This window comes from Melozone crissalis, unplaced genomic scaffold (assembly GCF_028551555.1).
Source record: "Melozone crissalis strain CALT ecotype California unplaced genomic scaffold, PUWL_Pcris_2 ptg000013l_1, whole genome shotgun sequence".
NCBI classification, from domain to species: Eukaryota; Metazoa; Chordata; class Aves; order Passeriformes; family Passerellidae; genus Melozone; species Melozone crissalis.
Genome location: NW_026535791.1, coordinates 45,167,357 through 45,187,973, shown reverse-complemented (window position 1 = coordinate 45,187,973; position 20,617 = coordinate 45,167,357). Strand labels below are relative to the sequence as shown.

At 42.6% G+C, this 20,617-nt stretch overlaps 1 protein-coding gene across 1 annotated transcript in view; it reads left to right on the top strand.

Annotated features, from left to right (window-relative positions):
- LONRF2 (LON peptidase N-terminal domain and ring finger 2) overlaps positions 1–8,518 on the top strand; it is a 30,972-nt gene extending 22,454 nt beyond the window's left edge. The window contains exons 8-12 of the mRNA XM_054271550.1: positions 953–1,074; positions 1,903–2,061; positions 5,000–5,162; positions 7,113–7,262; positions 7,614–8,518. Of these exons, the coding sequence (XP_054127525.1) occupies positions 953–1,074; positions 1,903–2,061; positions 5,000–5,162; positions 7,113–7,262; positions 7,614–7,772 (753 nt within the window). The 3' untranslated portion in view covers positions 7,773–8,518. The remainder of the gene's footprint in view (positions 1–952; positions 1,075–1,902; positions 2,062–4,999; positions 5,163–7,112; positions 7,263–7,613) is intronic.
- Positions 8,519–20,617: the final 12,099 nt, after the last annotated feature.

Below are 20,617 nucleotides of genomic sequence, written 5' to 3'. Positions count from 1 at the left end.
GGCTGAGAGTTGTGGTTGTTCAGCCTGGTGAGGAGAAGGCTCTGGGAAGACCTGCTCTTGGCCTTACAGTACTTCAAGGGGGTTTGTAAAAAGATAGGGACAGGCATTTTAGTAAAGGGGCAATGCTTTTAAAGTGAAAGAGTTGATTTAAAGATATTAGATGTAAGTAAGAAATTTTTTACCATGAGGGTGATGAAAAGCTGGAAGAGGTTGCCCACGGAGTTGGCAGATTCTCCATCGCTGGAAACATTACAGGTCATGTTGGATGGGGGGCTCTGAGCAATCTGATCCATTTGAAAATGTCCCTGCTCACTGAAGGGGTTGGACTAGATGACATTTAAAGAACCTTTCCAACCCAAACTTCTATGATTCCTTGAAAGCAGAACAAGACAGTACTGACAACATCAAGCTGTGTACAGACCTCATTTCCTCAAGGATATATTTGGCATTCATTGGAATACAGATGGTTTAGCTGGTTCTTAGGGAAATGGAGGCTTCCAGTATCACATCAGGCTCATGCCTGGGGAACCCCTCCATAGCTGTGTTCATACGAAATTTCCTGTTTGAGTGGAAACTGTGGTATATGAGGAAAGGTCGCTCCTTGATCAACACTTGTCAGCAGCAGACGTAAGGTATCCCATACATAGTGCTTCTTGCCAGTAAACTGACAGCTGTAGATGGAAAAGATGCATGTATCTTTGCAAAAGTGAGGATGGACTGCCTTTTCTTCCTGCTAGTACAGCTTTGCCAAAAAAGGGGATGGGGTTAAAAGGACAGTGGGGTGAACCACATAGGCTGAAGTGGAAGCTTTGGTGCCTGGAAGCTTAAAAGGGTAAGCAATCTGTACAGTCCTAACTAATGTGCACTTGGGCCTCAGGGAAGAATGGGCTGGGAGGAAGAGATGTTACTTGTTTTCTTGTTACCAGACTTAAGAGATGACTGTTCCTTGTAGTTTCTGGCAAGCAGAACTTACAAGAAGACCGTCCTTACAGAAGAGCTGATAGTCCGTTACTTGCCAGAGGAATTATCTGAAAGGAAGAAAGTTTATGATGAAGAAATGAAGGAATTGTCAAAGTAGGCTCTCTTTATATTACTGACAGCTGTTACAAAAAATTCTAAATTCTTCTTCAGTCTAAATTACTGAAGAAGATTAATTTGCTTATGAAAATGCACCAAAGGAATGAATTTGTAAATGAACCTGCCAGATGTTTTGTATTTTTGACGTGTATGTTGCAGATAAACAAGTAACAATGTTCTTGGATGGTGGAGAGGCAAAACAAAATTCTTAAAATAAAGATAATTGCTTTTTCCTATGAAACAACATAATAGCTTTAGAAGTTACAGTGGGGGTTTTCTGGGAGTAGAATTTAAATTATCAGTGGGTTATACTTCAGGTCAGGAAAAGTTCAAGGATCCAGTTTTGTCAGTGACTTGCGAATGTTGTGCTATAACTCAGCTAAAAAATAAAACAAAACATGCAGTTAATCCTGAAAAAAATTAAGTCGATTAATGGCTTTTAAATCAAAGGGGTTTACTGATTCTGGGGATTCTCTGCCATCTTGCCTTGAACATGGCTGGATCTTAAGTACTTTATTACTGTGAAAAGTTGTCACCAAAATCTTGCCATGTGTGTAAGATGTATCACTGTGCATGTTTGCAGGAAATTGGCTATTTCTTGACTTTTTTTCCTTTATGGAAGTAGCTTAGAGGGATTGTTTACTTAATGTACTAAGGAAAAGAGTCCTGAATTATTGTTTGTCTTGTAAAAATGGCAAACCTCAAAGAGATAGGTATTTACAAAGATTGAGTCTAAGGAAGCCATTTGTCTTCTATTAAGGATATATTCTGAATATAGCAGCACCCAGAAAAAAAGGTGATTTTTTTTAAACAATTTTCTTACAGTTTGAATAAAGATGTTCCCATCTTCGTATGCACCATGGCCTTTCCTACCATCCCTTGTCCACTCCATGTCTTTGAACCTCGCTATCGCCTAATGATAAGAAGATGCATGGAAACTGGTACCAAGCAGTTTGGCATGTGCTTAGCTGATGAATTAAAAGGGTAAGGAGATGAGCTAAGAATGTCCTGTTGTTGCAGAGGCTGCTGTGAGCTAATGGAATACTGCAGCACAGTATACTTGTCTCCCCAAACCACTGTGGTTCCTTCCAGTCCTGTATGAACCAATACTAAAGTTGCTTACTTCTTAGTTTTGAACTTTAAACATTCCTTTTTACACAAATAAGTAATTTTATTACTCCCCTGTTGGTTAATAGCAAGAATGCAACTCATCCTGTTACTACAGGCTCCAAAAATAGTATTTAATTGGCTGCGTGTTTGGAAAGCTTGCTGGCCTGTTTGTTCCAGTGAAAACTGACTGTCTGGGTAAGGTTCCCCCTCTGTCTACTCAGTTTAAAAAAAAACAAAACAAAAATAACACAAAACATTCAGACCTCCCATCGCTTTCCTGAAAGAGTGGTATCATTTTAATGAGACAAAGTATACACTTGGCTGAGAAGTCTGTTTTGCTGCTGGATGTTGAATTTGAATGTTTGTCTTTACTGCTGTGTTGCAATGTCTAAACTATCTGCAGTGAGTGGGTTACATTGTCTTTCTATATGATCATACCTTTCATTCATTTCTGTGAATTCTGACGCTGATGTGTTTCCAGCTCCCTATGCAGAGGCTGACTAGATTAAAGGTCCCTTACAACACAAAGCTATCTTCTGATTCTACTAAAGCCTTCAAGTTTAAGTGTTTATAGATAATGGGGTTTTGAGACCATGCTCATGGGAGAAGCATGAGGTGATCTTGAGAGGTTTGCTTTATGAGATGCAATAGTTGCTGACTTCAGAAACTGCATTAGCAGGCTGTAGAAGTGATGATGAACATGGGAATTTTTAAGAACACATCAGACAGGCATCCTCAGGAACAGCATTTTTGTATGTGATCATCACCGGAGCTGAGAAGGGGTCAGTCATTACTGAGGCTTGGCAGCCTTGCCTTGTCCACTCCATGGTTCTTGGGGGGAGGGAAATTTTATTTTTCTCCCATACTAGATAGTAAGGTAGCTGTAAGAGTACAGGAGATGCTGCAACTTCCAGTCAGCCGTGGCTGTGCTGCAATGCCATTTGGCGTGCTGTCAGTACTGCACTCAGTGGAGTTCAGACTCCAGCAGCAGCTGATGTTCCACAGGCCCTTTCAGGTCTATTACCAATTTTCTGAAAGCGAATACTTGAGAGAGTGAAGGCAGAATTACCCTAGGACTTCGGTGATAACTCTCCTTACATCCCTGCAGGCTTGTAGAAGAGCCAAATTTATTTGGAATCAGGTACAGTAATACAGAGAGCCATGGCATTACAATCCCCAAAACACAATAATTGGTTTATTAAAGAGCATCATGAAGGGTATTTTAAAATTAACAGTATGGTTAGATTTCTAAGTCATGTCTGTTTTGAGTTACTGAAATAATTAAACTTTTTGAGCATGATGACTTAAGTAAACAATTGAAGTGCAGGAAGCCTTAATCTGCAGACACCTGCCAAGGCTGTTCCAGCTTCTTACACAAGTAAAGAAGTTCTTCTGTTTATTCAAAATTGCGAAATCAACTTGGGAATACAAGAAGCAGGGAAACTTGTTTTGCCTCTGCTGAGACATGGATACATACCTCCCTTTAAAAACACAGTGACAGAGCATATTTAGTTCATTACCTTCCTCTGGTTTACATCTCCATTTTAACTTATAATTGGTAAAAGAATATAAGCTCTTAATGTTGTCAGCACATTTTATGCCTGTCTCCAGGTGCTTTCTTGTCTCTCTGATTCAGGTCCCTGTTTTCCCAAAAGTAACCCCTCTAAGGACAAAAAAGACAAAATCATCACTTCTGTAATAATTTCAAAATCCAGTATGAATGTCACTAAAATCGTTAATTGAAAACAATAGTTATGTAGCTGTTTAAATAGTGTATAGTGTAATATTGCTATAACAAACTAACAGAGTTGCTTTTATTAATCAGTGCTGTTGGTAGAGCACCAGGACTTAGCTGTGTGCAGCTCTGCTCCTCCTGCTCTTCCTGATTTTTTCCTGTACACTGGCTGGGAGAGAACAGTTGTTTCCCACCCCTCCCAAACCCATGATTTCTGGTAGAGCAGAAACAGGAGTAATTTCTTCATCACTCCATTGTGAGAAATGACCAAGCCCTAGTAAAACAAGCATTTCCATGATAAAGAATTTATCAGACCCTGTAGAGTTTGGTATCTTGAGACTGAGACTAGATACAGTGCTTTCTCCTGCTTAGCAGTAGGCTGAGTTGTAGACCTGCAAATGTATTGTGGTGAAGAGTCATTGTGCAATCAGCCTCTCTAGTGAAATCACTGCACCACAAAGATAGTTAGGTAAGCTTGATAAAGTAAAAGTTAATTTTGTGCTTGTTTCCAGGGTGTGATTAAAACGCACTACGACTTTCAATATAGTGGGTATAAAAGTGTTTTTTGAAGAGGATATTTTGAGTTTGATTTGACTTTTTTTTAAAGGAAACAAATGCAAGAAAAGACTTGTTATATGGAAAGCTTTTTTCTTCTAAAGCCTGCAGTCTTCTGCTTACACCTTGGAGTAGGGGGATAGCCCTCACAGCCATGCATTTGTTCCTCACTTTCTGTACTTTCCTTACGGTATCTTTACCCATCTTGTTTTCTTTGCAAACCAGATGAATTTGCCACCAGCAGCTGGCAGCTCCCAGCATGAAACAGGCTTCATTTAGTTTCCTGTCCTTTTCCAACCCTCTCACCCCATAAACCTGCCCTGCAAATGCTGCTGCCCAGGTCCTCTGAGGGAAGGCAGAAAGGGTGGGGGTTGTGTGGCTTATGTGAATAAGCAGAAATGTATTGTCACCAAAGCAGAATCCTCTTTCAACTAAGAAATGGTGAATTAGGCCCAGTATTTGTCCTGATGTCTATAAACACTTGTTGATGACTTCCACTTTTATGCCCTTCTGTCATTTCAGATTTGCAGATCATGGCTGTATATTAGAGATCAGGGACGTAAAGTTTTTTCCTGATGGACGCTCAGTTGTTGATACAGTTGGTGTCCGTCGTTTTAGGGTCTTAAGCCATGGCCAGCGAGATGGATATAACACAGCAAACATCGAGTATCTTGAAGATAAAAAGGTGATCTATGGTGCAAAGTTATTCATACCCATGTATTGCTGGATTCACTTAAATAGCCTTTCCTTGTTGCATTTCAAGCTAGCTGTGCATTATTTTTAAGCCAATATCATTACAAATTCACTAAAGCTCTGTTTTAAAAACCATGGAACAAACTTTGTATCTTCTTTCCCTTTCTTCCTTTCTTCCTTTATAATTATCTCTGCTTAAAGTGTTACACTCTTTTCATGGATCTCAAAGTAGCTTCTAGGATGCTGAGGTCATGGTGTGTAGGTGAAGTCAGAGTAACATTTTAAAACTGGTACAGAATTTAAAGCCTTCTAAAAGCACATGCTCCTGTTGGTAGAGAACTGAGTGTTCTTTTGCACTAAACAGACAGTTGACACACTTCATATGTCCTCCAAGTTCTCATTTACAGAACAGGTCCTCAGGTAAATGTGGGAGTCTGCTCTTAAAATGAGTTCTTAGGGACACGTAGTTAACCATGCCCTGTACGAGCATCCATTAGAGCTGACTGAGAACAGAGAAATGCAGAGAGGGAAGTAGATTTTAAAAGCAAGTCCTCTTAGCAAAGCTGCATCAAGGCAGGTGTTGGTGATAGGTGTTGACCAAAAGTTGAATTTTTGGCCATGCTTTCTGGATCATCTTTAGGCTGTGTCTATAATACCTTGGTAGCTGTTAACATGGAGCTTAGCAGTAATCTCCTGCTGATTGATGAAGTCAGTTCTGTCATACAGCTCTAGAGTGCTCTCACAGTTGAAGTGAAAGTCTGTAAAGCCTTAGCAGTGCTGTTTAACCTGTGTAGGGTGATGCAGTTGTTTGCCAGGGCAGGAAAGGTTGAGCTCATGGAGGTGCCTCTGGCTGTGAAAGGCTGGAATAGGCAATCTGTTCAGAGTGAGGGTTGTGCTCTGTTTAAGTCCCTAGTGAAGAGTAGTGGAACTCAGGTATGCAGGCATTGTTGATAGATGGTGCCAGAGATCCACCTCTTCATAATTAGAGTGAGATTCACCTTGTCTCACAGTGGAGACTGGTGTCTGTTCAGTGCCCTACATCCATATGTCTGATGGTCAAAAATCTCAGTCCAAAGCTACCTGTTTGATATGCTCTGAGATACTTATCTTAAGATGAGATTAATTGTTCTCTAGAACTGCTTCTCCTTGATTGTGAAGGGCATCTAGAGCAGCTGGATCAGATGTGTACCTGAGTGGGTAGCATAAGTGAAATCACCTATGTGATGTGCACATGTTAAAGGGGGGAAAAACCCCCAAAAAATCCAGAATCAAAACCCCCAAAAAACCCCACAAATCACCAATTTGTAGTGGTTTTTGCTTATGCTTTTTTTTTTCCCTAATAGCTAATAGTAGGCCTGTGCAACTAAAACACTCTGCTTCAATGAGGGTGTTTCTTCATGACTGTTGCTGGTATTGGGAAAGCATCACTTTCCCTGCTTCCTGCCTGCTCGGGTGTCTACCCTCCTCCTTCTCCTTGGCTGTCCTACCATGGCCTTACCACTTCTATAAAATAGTGCTGGTCTCTGAAGTGCTGTAGCCCCCCGTCTCTGTGCTCGGTGGCAGTAGTGTTTGTTTTGTTTTGCCAGATGATGTACCACTGTCCAGAGGTCATTCTGTGACAGGGACTCGAGGCTGTGGGTTTGAGATTATAAATATGTCCCAGGGTTAGAGAGCATATTCTTCTATTATGCCAGCATTTAGGAATGGATACTAGTGAGGCAGTTACTGTTCCAAGAAATATCACTTCAGAACACCTAGGGGAGGGTAAAAAGCCTCCATCATCACAGGTTTGAAATCTGAGACTTAGGCACAGTTGGTTTACATAAGGACATTTGAACAGCTGTAGTCACTGCATTATTTTGCTTCGTTTGCTTCTGGGGAAGCATATGGACTCCACGGTATCAAACCTGTTTTGTTCCATCTCCCTTCTTTTAACAACAAGGTTGAAGGACCAGAATATGAAGAACTTGTCCGCCTTCATGATTCAGTCTATGATCAAGCTGTTGCCTGGTTCACTTCACTTAAAGACAATATGAAAGTGCAAATTCTCAATCATTTTGGATCTATGCCAGGAAAAGAACCAGAACCACAGGTAATAAAACCTGCCTACTTATGCAGCCTTATTCTACACAGAATTTTAACACTAGACTGTTTTCTGACAGATTGTTGCTGTGGTTTATAGACTCTTTATTTTAGACTCTTATTTACCCAATTTTGGTCTGTTGGCATGAAGCATGCTAAACAATATACCTGTGTAATTTGGTAGCTGAAGAGATAAATCTTAATGGTGTATAAGGTAAAGAGAACACCTGCAAATAAGTGTTCACTTCTTCCTTGTTTTGTGGTGACTTTCTTAGCAAATAGAAGGTGAGAAGGAGGGTGATGTTCTTCGTGGGGCTGGGCTGGTTGCCACGTAACTGCATGTTTTTCCATCCTTTTGCAGAGCAACCCCAGTGGTCCTGCCTGGTACTGGTGGCTCTTGGCAGTGTTGCCTCTGGAAAACAGAGCTCAGCTGGCTATACTGGCTATGACCTCCCTGAAGGATCGTCTCATCGCCATCCGGCGCGTACTGATATTTGTGACTCGCAAAAGACCCAGATAACATGGGCTTGTGTTGTGAGTGGGCACCAAAAACATCTCATGACAGGTTGTTCTGGGGGAGGGCAAAAGGGGAGGGGTTGTTTTTTGTATTTTTTAAAGATTCTTTCAAGAAGGAACAGCCCTTTCTGACTGCGTCCTGCATCCATCGATTGCATCGGTTTTTTTACCTGGGTATTCACCAAACCTTGCACACTCTCCTGTTGTCCTGGTGAAAATGGAGCCTCTGCAGAGCTGTGCTACATTTAGAATGTAGCTGATGGATGTGGATATTTGCTTCAAAGTACTTTGATAGAATTGATGTTTCTAGCCAAGAGAGTTAAGTACTAGAGTAGTGCCATTGGCCTGCATGTGATCTGAATTTTCACTCAGTAGGAAGAGGAAACTGGACAGTGGATTGAAGAGGTGTTTCCTAGACTTTCTTGAAGGTAGTGAACAGAAGAGGAGTTACTCTGCCCAGCAGAAGTATGCACAAGGACTATAACCAACAGTACTCTCTGTTAGTGAATTGGAAAGCAGTCTGTCATACACCCACATCTCCCACTCTCCCTCTCTCTCTCTTCAGCAAATAACAGTTTGAGGGAAAAAACAGGTGAAGCCATTTGTAGTCAAGGCATCTGAGGATGTTTATCTGAAAGAATAATAGCTACTGAATAAGCACACTATTTGGTAGCCTTAGGTAATCCCTCCTTTGTGATTTATATGTTGTAGCAGAATAAGTATATACAAAATGTTTGGAAATACATACTTTGGGTTTTCTCTTTAAAGAAACCTAAGTAATCCTAGCTAGCCTAACTGCTAAATTCAAACCTAGCCACTCACTAAAGTATAATAAACACTGCTGTGAAATAATGATTTCACCCCAAGTACGAGGGAGGCATGCTGCAGTTTACTCTGAACACCTGCTCTGCCATTGGAACCAGCGAGGATGAAAAGTGGGGAGGTTTCCATCTCCCTCCTTCCTGCAGTGTCATGCTGACCTCCTGTTACCTTGGGGTGGTCTCTACTGAACGTGTTTCAAACCGAAAGTATTGTAGTTTAGTACCAGTTGCTGTATGTGATGGAAATCAGCCCACAGTAACACCATGAAAGGAGTCACAAACCGAACCTATAAAGGCACGTCTCAATGCAAGCTTCAGTCAGGTGTTAAACTTCATTTGTCTCTCTGATTATTTTTTTATGTATTGTTTTGTTAATATCTAACTTTGATAGCTGTTAAATTGATCGCTTGTCAGTCAAATGATCAACATATGCTCAACTGCCAATGAAATAACTCAGTGTTACCAATTCAATTGGCATCATTTCGTATAACTAGAACTGATACTACCAACAGGGAAAAAAAGTTGACTTGAATCTCCATGTGCTGCAAGCATAGCAAGACCAATGTAAAGACTTGTTCATGTGCAGAAGTCTGGTAAGAAGAAATGGCTGCTTACCTAAATGGTCAAAGTGCCTGGTTTCTTTTTTTAGTTCTTTTCTCCTTATTTGTCAATGAAGAGGTATTTAAACTTTTTTTTTCCACTTTGTACATGAATTCTGGAAGAAAACTGCATTAAAATGCAGTGATTGGGATATATTACCTGCTCTCTTTGGGTATTGTAGTTATAACCTCTGTGGTCTGGGAAACAAAAATTCCGTTTTTTTTCCTTTCAGCAAATGGCTACCACAAATGGTTTCTGTAACATACCCTGAATGTACTGTAACTGCCTCTACCTTGAACACGCCTTTTCTATTTAAGTGGTTTGTAAGTGTATTCTCTGAATTGTGAAGTGCATAATGTACAACCAATGATGTCATAACCTCTACAGTAGCCTTCTGCAAGTTCTGCTACCACCACCAAAATACTCAAAATTCAAGTTGAATGCATTTCCTCCAGGATTTGAAGATGATGAAGAGGAATTCACTGAAGTATAAGGAATTGTTGTGTTTGTGGGGAGGAAATGTCAGAAGTCAGTAGGTCTTCAGCCGACTGTCAGCTGAGCTACAGAAGGGTGATTTCACAAACTAATTCTTGGACCAGAAGATGGACTGTATTTGATCTTGCAATCCTTTCTGTTTAGCTTCCTGTTCTTCCCATTCCTTTCCATACTGTGTATTTCTCCAAGACTCATTAATCTTGCTTGTTTGTGTGTCTGGCCTAGTTTTGAGTGTTACTAGTTTAGCTGGAAGAGGATGCTGATGGTATTTGTATATTGCTGGTCCCTGATCTTATATGTGCTTAATTTTACAGATAGGAGTGCATTTAAGAAAAAAATAATTATCAAGGTGCTAGTTAGTGTCTTCTTGGCTTTGCCTCAGTAAATGTTAATGTTAATATTCTTCTCTGCAAAAGTGATTTTTTCAAGATATCTACTTTTGAGGTACTTCTGACAGAAAACCCTATGAAATGAGAGGTTGTTTACTGCTGTTCTGTAATGTGTAAAGACATTCTACATGGGAAATGACATTATTGTGTTCATGAAGGCCTGCATAGTTAATAGAGTGATTGTTACTGAAAAGAAAGCTGAACTGTAGAGGGATTTTTTTTTAGTCAAGGTTTAAAGCAGTTTGTGAATATTTCAGTGGCTGATGTTTTGGATGAAGGATAACAACAAAGGAATTGTCTGTGTATGGATGCAAATAATAATATTAGCAGCCCAAAGCTGACATTTCTTCCAAAACATTGAATGCTGATCAAATAGCAAAGCTTTAATAAATAGATAAAATCACCACTGCCCTGTGGTACTTGCTTTTTAAGGGGAAGTACCAGTTTCATTTTTACCAAATCACCTCTGCCATATAATATCTGCAGCATCCAGTAGTACCTCATGAGAAAAGCTGTCTCGTTGCTCTCTAGAGGAAATGTCCACGTTACAGCCAGTCTGTGCTTAGGTGTAACTTGTTGCCAAGGTACATGTGGAAGCATTGGAGCTGAGCTCCTGGAAGAGATAGACAGGATTTGTTGCCTTTCTAGCTCATTACACTTTTCTTGCTTGCTGTCCAAGCAAGGATGCTGGGATATATGATGAGTCTTTTCACTGTGGTGAATGTGGCCCTTCTTTATACATCGTAAAGAGGCCAAAAAGAAAAAAAAAATCCCTCTACCTCTACACCTGTTGTTCACCTGTAAAATTTCAAGCTACAAAATGATATATATATATATATATTTTAACCTTTTTTGTCTTTCAGAAGCATACTAATTGTTTGCCACTGAGGCCTTTTATCTACTGTATTTTAATATGTTCATTTGATAGTCATCGAGATCTCTTTGTACTTCTAACCTGTAGAACTTGTCATGTTTCTTACTGCTCCTTTTTCCTTCTTCTCCAGTCCACTTTTAAATTGATAAATAGAAAGCTGTACACTCTATTCCTGTTACATTTTACACTAGTGGAACTGGTATTTTGGTAGCGCCTTAATTTTGCAGTTGTGAAATGATTGTATCAACTCTTATCTGGGGCTTCTGACCAGATGTAAATGAGTATGTTTAATGTAGATAAACTTGAAACCATTTTTTACTGTTTTAAAGCTAGAAATGAAATGGAGTGTGTACATATGTATAAATATAAATTATTAATCTGCACCTTTTTGTATCTAGTAAATACAGGAGAAGTTCATGTTCTAACCACATTTGGCACTTCTTGTTGCATAAACAAAGCCAAAACTTTTTTTAAAAATTGCAGTGTTCATTTCATGTGTATTTGCAATATTCATGGGAAATGTGTTTAATTTATGTGATATTTGGAATAAACCAGGTTGAATTTATGCAAGTGTGAGTTCATGGGGAAAGCTTTATCACTGTGAGGACTGAGAGCTAGAGCCGAGGTGAACACGGTCTGAATGAAACAAGCCACTGATGTGCTGCTGTCAGAGGAGGGGTGATAGTTTGGTTTTCCTGACAGGAGCCCAAGTGCTGACAGTTGGTCTGATGAGGTTTTAGGAAGCAAATGGATCCCAGAAGCAGTGGTTAGATGTTGGGGTTCATGAGTTCATGGCAATTGTTTCAGCCCCTGTGCAAGGAACTGGAGAGGCTGCAGGGGTTGTGGCACAGTAGGGTTTGCTGGGCACCCAGGGCAGACTGTGGCACTGGGGTGGGAATATGAGGGGTGGATTTGAAGGGGCATTGGAGGACTTGAGCCCTCAGCAAGGACTGGGATGGAGGAAGTGAACCTTCGGCTTCCTCACGAGTGGGTTGTGACAAAGATGGGGTATGATCATGAAGTGGGCTCTTCCTTTTATAGCTTATTGGATTATTTGGATTAATTGGAGTTCAGGAGTTCAGGAAGGGTGGGCTTACTTCAAAACAGAGATCTTGAGGGTGCAGGAACAGACCATCCCTGTATCCTGAAAGATCAGTCAACGGGGTAAACGTCCAGTCTGGTTGGGAAAGGGGGTCTTGGAGGAACTCAGGAACAAAAAGAGGATGTATCAGCGTTGGAAGAAGGGTCAGGTCTCCAAGGAGGTATTTAAAAGGGCTGCTAGAGTATGCAGAAAAAAAATTAGGGAGGTCAAAGCTCAGTTTGAACTCAGAATGGCGACTACTGTCAAGGATAATAAAAAATGTTTTTATAAATATATTAATGGTAGGAAGAAAGGTAAGACCAGCCTTTGTTCTTTATTGGACAAAGGTGGGAAGTTAGTATTTGCAGATGAGGAGAAGGCAGAAGTATTAAATGCCTATTTTGCCTCAGTTTTTAACGGGAAGATGACTTGCCCTCAAGACACTTGCCCGCTTGGGCTGGTTGATGGTTTTAGGGAGCAGAATGGTCCCCACATTATCCAAGAGGAGGCTGTCATAGAACTATTGAAATGCCTGGATATTCATAAATCTATGGGACCAGACGGGATCCACCCCAGTGTCGGATTTTGGTGCTGTCTAGATGGTCTGGGAAAAGCCCAAAGATGGCCTTGGGCCCCCGGGGTTCGAAAGGATGAGAGGAAGCTTCAGATTTGTTCTCGGTCTCGGTGTTTATTAATTGCTTATCTAAAAGATTTTCTCTTGGCCTGACAGAGTTCTGCTCAGCAGTCAGCCATGGGCACACACTGAGAGCCCCTGGGGCGGCCACCTATCTTTATACCCGGAGTTACGTATACAATATTTATCATTTTTCTCCAATACCCTCTACCCTTATTAACCAGTGCACTTTTAGTAAAGACCAATCCCAAAGTGCCAACATCACCACAGAAAATGGAGGCCTAGAGGAAGAAGGAGAAGGGCACGCCCCAATTCCTCCATCTTACTTCTCTAGACCCCCCTGTACAGAAATTTTAAACCCTGTATCTCACACTCCAATTAACTTATCCCTTCACCATTCACCCCGGTGAAATCCTCCTGTCCTCATACTGATGTCATCTCCCATGTGGGATCAAAGTCCAGCCACCAGACATTTCTGGCAACATTCCAGGACTCCCGAGCCCCCCAGGGGTGGTCTCGTTCACCCTGCACCCCAGTTCTGAGAGACTGAGATCCCACACCCAGGGTAATGAGAGAGCTGGCAAACGAATTTGCAAAGCCACTCTCCATCATTTACCAACAGTCATGGCTTACTGGTGAGGTTCCGGATGACTGGAAGCTGGCCAATGTGATACCCATTCACAAAAAAGGTGTAAAGGAAGATCCTGGCAATTATAGACCAGTCAGCCTGACCTTTATACCTGGCAAAATAATGGAACAGTTTATATTACGCACCATCATGCAAAATTTGCAGGATGGCCAGGGTATCAGACCCAGCCAACATGGACTTACGAGGGGTAGATCATGTCTGACTAACCTGGTCACCTTTTATGACCAGGTAACCTGGCTAGTGGATGCAGGGAAGGCAGTAGATGTTGTTTACTTGGATTTCAGCAAGGCCTTTGACACTGTCTCCCATAGCTTACTCCTAGACAAACTCGCAGGCCGTGGTCTGGACAGGAATACCCTTTGTTGGATTCAGAACTGGCTGGATGGCCGGGCCCAGAGAGTAGTGGTGAATGGTGTTGCATCCAGCTGGCGATCAGTCACCAGTGGTGTCCCTCAGGGGTCTGTGTTGGGGCCAGTTCTGTTCAATATTTTTATCGACGATATGGATGAGGGCTTAGAGTCTTTTATTAGTAAATTTGCTGATGATACTAAATTGGGAATGTGTGTAGATCTGCTAGAGGGACGTAGGGCTCTGCAGAAAGTTTTGGAACGGTTAGATGCATGGGCAGAATCAAATGGGATGATCTTCAATAAGTCCAAGTGCCGAGTACTACACTTCGGCCACAATAACCCCCTGCACCGATATAAGCTGGGGACGGTGTGGCTGGACAGTGCTCAGATGGAAAGGGACCTGGGGGTGCAGGTTGACAGTCGATTGAACATGAGCCAGCAGTGTGCCCTGGGGCCAAGAGGGCCAATGGCATCCTGGCCAGTATCAGGAATGGTGTGGCCGGTAGGAGCAGGGAGGTCATTCTTCCCCTGTACTCGGCACTGGTGAGGCCTCACTTGGAGTATTGCATCCAGTTCTGGGCCCCTCACTTTAGGAGGGACGTTGAGTTGCTTGAGCGTGTCCAGAGGAGGGCAACGAGGCTGGTGAGGGGCTTGGAGCACAAGCCATATGAAGAACGATTGAGGGAGCTGGGGTTGTTTAGCCTGGAGAAAAGGAGACTCAGGGGTGACCTTATCACTCTCTTCAACTTCCTGAAGGGTGGCTGTGGTGAGTTGGGGGTCGGTCTCTTTCTCCGGGCAACAACAGACAGAACAAGAGGACACAGTCTCAAGCTGCGTCAAGGGAGATGCAAGTTAGAATTAAGAAGGAAGTATTTTACAGAAAGAGTGGTCAGATACTGGAATCATCTACCCAGTGAGGTGGTGGAGTCATCATCCCTCGAGGAGTTCAAAAAAAGACTGGATGTGGCACTTGCTGCCATGATCTAGTTGAATAGTTAGAACACGGGTTGGACTTGATGATCTTATAGGTCTCTTCCAGCCTTGAATTTCTGTGATTCTGTGATTTTGTAGCCCTAAGCATGACCTGACTGGCCCAGTAAACTAAGCTAAAAAAATACATAGTTACAGTGAAGAACAACAAATGCTTTATTGTCTTAAGCCCAGTGAAATAAAATACCTTCAGGGTGCTGTGAGGGAGGCAGTGTTCCAGAGCAAGGCAACTGAACATGGCTAGCAGCCGTGTATCAGGGGCTGGGACACTGGCAGCAGCAAAACTTTGATGATCCTTGTGGGTTCCTTCCAACTCAGGATATTCTCTTCTAAAACAGTTATGTGAAGGCAAATGCCAAGCCAGATTGTGGAAAGCACATCACATTCCTCAGTTACATCTTCCAGCCAGCTAAGCTGTGGAGCAAAACTGCTGTGAGGCATTTTTGTAAATACTATAGTGTGATTTTCTTTTCCTTTTGGTGTTGGATTGACTGACCCTTGTGTTTGTATGCACTGAATGTCTTGAGCATACAAACATCAGTTACAGGACTGCTCTTCTAGGTTGCAAGTGTATGTGGGAGTGTCTGTAAATGCTGCTTGAGTTGCTTCAATACCCTGGACAACAGCTTTTTGAAACAACATTCCTTTCACTGAAGAAAGGAGGTTATCAAGGTTTCCTTTTTATTAGCCAGATCCTCGTGCTCCTTGAGACTTGAGAAGAATAGAGGTAAAGTAACTGCATGATGTTAGTAAATGTTTTTTTTTTCCCCTTATTCTGCATGTCCTTTGCTAGTAGATAGATACCAAGCCCTGGAAAGGCAGCATCTCAGACTATGCCTGCTTCCCTGAGCAATGCCATTCTTAGAGTGTGGAAACCTTAGTGGTTTGTTGTTTTGCATCAGTAATGAAACCAGGAACCAAAAATAATGCTGCTTAATTCTGTCCAACAGCACTTGCTTGAAGCTGTTACCTATTGAATAATAGAATAAGAAGGATCAGGAGAAAATCTGATACTATCAGGTGCAAAAAAGAATAAAAAGAAAGTGAATCCATGCCAGCACTTTGCTCAGTTCCTCTAACGACTGTGCCTACTACACTTGCAGCTAAAAGACAAACATGTTTTCCATTGCATTTACATTACATGGTAGGAACAAGTTGTTTCTAAATTGAGATGAATATCACTTGCTGACAACTTTTATAGCTCTGTTCTGCCATATGTGGGGTTCTGCCTTGTCTGCTAAATTTGGGACTTCATGCATCCATGGAAGAAATGTCTTCACTTGTAAATGTTGCTTATGTTTTTTCTCATAAACATCTGCTGCTCTTTTTGTGCAACAGCCATATTGGAGCCTTGCTCCCGGGAGGACCTGGATTTTGAACACAGTAGGTTTTGTTGGGGCCAGGCTAGTTAACCTCGCCACAGACAAGGTTACAGAAACAGCTCTGGTCCCCTTTTCTCTACCCAGTGTGCCCCAAAGGTAGAGCTGTGCTTTTAAAGTTATAGGCCTGTGTCCTTGCAAATCTGAGGATGGCATGTTGAGAATGGCATACAGCAAGTGACCAAGAGCATAACCTGTCTTTACTATAGCAAAAGCCAAAGGGAGGCGCCTCTCTGTAGCCCCCTCAGCCCATCAACCTGTTCACAACATCTTAAAATCCTCCTCCTCTCAGTTCAGCTCACAAAGCCCTCAGGGGACCCACTACCCATCATCCTGAATCTTGCCTGTGATTCCCTGCCCCTTCTCATCACAACATCTTGTTCTTCCCTTGCTGACCCACTGGCTTTCTTTTCAAGGGAGAAAAGAGAAAAAGTAAATAAACCAAAATCCCAGGAAGGTTTTGCTGACTGGTGGCTTCAGTTGCCAGTTCTTCGGCCAAAGTTATAGTAAGAGAGCAGGTTCAGGCTGCAGGACTTCTTAAATCAGAGTAGATCTAGCAGAAGGTGGGACCAAATATAGCGTCCATCATCATAAGTGGAGAGCTATCCAGCTTCAATCTCGGCCCTGCCCTGGACTGAGTACCTCAAGTGTTCTGTTAGAGGCTGGGGTACCCCGCAGTGCTGGCTGGTTGCCCTTGTTGGCCAAGAGAACACAGACTTGCTGTGGCTAAGTAGTCATGGTATCAGAAAATACCTAACTGCTCTGTGCCAGCTTTATTTTATCTGAAATTATTTTGCTTGGGAGGAAGAAGGAAGATCATCAGTTGCCTGAATGGAAGTTCACTTAGCAAGGGCCCAGCACCAATGTGATTTCCTTCTGTGTTCAGGGAAGATCTATCACCATGAGGCTGCATGGAGATCTGAACCTGCCACGAAGGTCTTTGATAGTTCCAGTTAAAGCACCAGTGATGGTGTGTGTTACAGAGAACAGCTCTTCTATTGAGAGGGGTACCAGAACTGTCAAGGTAAATTTGCTTTCTGCCACTTAGAGCCTAAGCTGCACCTGGGGCATTGCTGAAGGGTAACTTCATTCCTGATACCTTCATGCATCTGCCTGGAGCCCTGCCCATACTTAGAGAAACACTGTAGAAAGGACATTGTTGTCTACAGGTGCATCAAGAGGTGCTTCTTTATGTGGAGCACTCTCAGATCAATTTTTAAAGTAAATCTGTAAAGCCTTATGTTGTATACCCAAAGTTCATTTGCCAATGGAAACCAAGATTCAAATAGAGATATTCAAAGGAAACAGAAGTTACTTACCCAGAACCAGAAATCACCTGGTTCTTTCTTTCCCTGGTCTCTACTGGAAGTGGAGGGCAGGAGGGCACGTGAGGGAACATCCAAACCTCAGGCACTGAGCCTGCGGTGGGACCAGAGTCAATTCCAGAGGAAAAGTGAATGCTGAAATATCCAGTCTGGTTTGCTTAAGGTGCAGTGTTCCCAAACCTTGTGTGTACTAGTGGAAAAACTGTTTGGAAGATAGGAAGTTACTTAAGAGTAAGTTTTTATTCTCCCTTGCTCACTGTTCTTATGAATTGACTCTGTCCCCACACCAGGTTTACCTACAAAGCTCAAGATTAAGCTCATTTGCACCCAGGCAGAGTAAAACCTCCATAAGAATTGGACCAGTTTCCAAGTAGTCTAATGTTCTTTCTAAATATTGAATACTAGCAGACACTTGGAAAGTACAAGAAATTCTTGAATGGGAAAAATTAAAAGAATTTGGCAAGATGTTTCTCCCAAGTCCCTCAATTTGATTTTTCTACACATCCTGGAAAAAATTCATTTTCCAAATTTATATATAGAATTTGAGGGATGCTCTGAGTTTGAGCAAGTAATGTGGCATAATCATGGCATTCATAAAAAACAATAGATTCCTTCTAAAATTCTGCAATATTGTGACCTTGGTAACACAGTGTATCAATGCCTCAGATTAATTGTGCATAAAGATCTTCCATTTCCCCTCATTTTGGATTGTTTTGTCTAGGCTCAGAGCTTCTGTTATTTCTGCTATGTTTTGTTTTGCTTAGAGAGGCCCAAATCGATCACACTTTCCTAAGTAAAGGAACTGTACAAAAAATGTGCCTCCCACTCTTCACACGCTGAAGTGTTTTGTTTGCTGTGTAGACAGTTACAAGGTTGTGTTCAGAACTCTTTATCTGAATCACGAGCTTCTCATTTCACAGAGGTGCCTCCTTACCAGATGGTGCTTTCAAGAAAGTAATTTTCTTGTTTACTTTGCAGCAATTGACTCTGCCTAAGTGCTGGCTTTAGCCAGTTATTTTCAAATATTTTCAGTACGTGCTAATTCTGCAGTGCAGAGGCTTTTTCATTTTATTGTTGAGAGCAGTAAGAGGTAATTCCTCTTGAAGAACATGTCCTAAAGCATGGGTAAGGGTTGATGTTCTTCCAGTTGTAAGACAGCCTGGGTTTACATCCTTTATTTAGCAGCTATATGTGTTCCCCTTTAGACAGACAGCTGCTGATTGCAGTTTGCCTTTTGCTCAGCACTCTGTTCCTTCTGCGTCTGGTGCTGGAAAATCTCTTGGCACAGAGGAGTTAAATATTTCTGAGCTCTTGCTTGAGTCATCTGTCCCCGGGTGGGGAGTGGGTTTGTAGCAAGCACGTCCTGCTCTGGAGCTGCTCCTGGAGCAGGAGCAGGGCTCACGTCCCTCATGCACCGCCCGGCAGAGCCAAGGCAGGTCCCAGCCAGCGGGCGGGGAGCACAGCACTGAGCAGGAGCACCAATGGCACTGTCACTTTGCCTCCGTGCATTCCAGGTGAAAAAGGAATACAGGGAAAGCAGGGATGGTTTTGGCTCTGCTCTGTTCATAAGCTGCGTGTGAGATTGTTCTCTGGCACAGGCACTGCTTGGCACAGAAGAGATGTGTGTGGCCGTAGTGTGAAATTCTCTTTCCCACCCAAAATGTGCAGCTTCACACAAACCTGTTGGGAAAGGCTCCTGAACTGGACAAATTTGAGGAGCTGGGGAGGAAGAGGGTGTAACAATATCTGGAGCCCAGAGAAATGCTAGTACTTCATCACACAGACTCTAGCACTGAAGAGACTTCCTAAGCCAGATGTGACGTCTGTGTGTTCCAGAGCCCTCAGTACATCTCACACCTCTATTTTTTTATGGCACTGTTTTGAACCCATACACTTTTTTGGCAAGGATCTTCACAGGCTGACTGGAGGGTGTGTAAAGGACTGCTTTTCAGTTTGGACCAGGCTATTACTAGTTTCCCTTTGCACTCCCTAGCTCTGGCATTGGCAGATTGGAGGTAAACAATATGGACTTGATCATTGGGGGGCTCAGGTGGGTGAGGATAGGCTAGTGAGGGCAGATTTTTGGAAAAAGCCATGGGCAGGTGGCCTCAACATCTCATAATTTCTTCCAATAGAGGAAATTAAGGGGCACCAGGAGCTGAACAAGGAAAGGGATTGTTCTTCCAAGCTGGTGATCTCTTTTTTTTCCCCACTTCTGCTGCACTACTAGAGCTTTACCCGACCAGGGAGTCCAGGCTTAGTCTCCCAGTTAGATCCCTTCTGTAATGTCCCAAGGTCAGCCTTCACTGGTATAAGCCTGAATGACGCAGCAATATCAAGGGAATAGTCCTGAGGGAGCTGGTGTTGTTTAGCCTGGAGAAAGGGAGGCTCGGAGGAGCCTCTTCAGCTCTACTCTCCCTCTACTCTCTCTCTACAGCTACTCCAAAAGAGCTTGTGGTGAGATGGGGTTGGCATCTTCCCACAAGTAACAAGCAAGAGAAGACAGCCTCAGTTTTACATCAAGGGAAGTTTATAGTAGGAAAAAGTTCTTCACCAAAAGGGTTGTCAAGCATTGCAACAGGCTGCTCAGGGAAGTGGTAGAGCTGCCATCCCTGGAGGTATTTGAAAGACCCCAATGTTCCACAAGATGTGGAACTTGGGGACATGGTTTAGTGGTGAGCTTGACAGTGCTGGGGTAAGAGTTAGACGTGTTGACCTTAAGGGTAATCTCCAACCTAAAATATTCTATTATTCTATGGTTCATCCAAATGCTTTCCTTCTGAAATCTTTTAAGTCTAGCAGTTCTTTGCCGAGTTTTCCTGTTCTTCTTTGCCTAGACCTTTTCTTTCTGTCTACTGTTGACCGTGTCTTTTCTGTCTACTGTTCTCTTTCCTGTACTGGAATACAAGGGAGCTTGAGGGTACAGAGGGGAGCAGAAAAGAAGCCGGGACTTGGGTATTTTGGCTAAAACACTTCATTGACTTCCCAGACTGACTCACTGCACTCCTTCACTCACTCCAGCCCCTCCAGGATGATGCAGGAGGTCATGGAGTTGTGTGTAGCTGTTCTTATGGTGTGCTGGTTTTGGCTGGGATTGAGTTGGTTTTCTCTGCCGTAGCTCATTTGGGGCTGGAAACAGTGTTGACAACACAGATGTTTCAACAGTTGCTGAGCTGTGCCTACACAGAGTCCAGGCCTTTTCTGCTCCCCACCCCACCAATGAACAGGCTGGGGGTGCACAAGGGGCTGGAAGGGGACACAG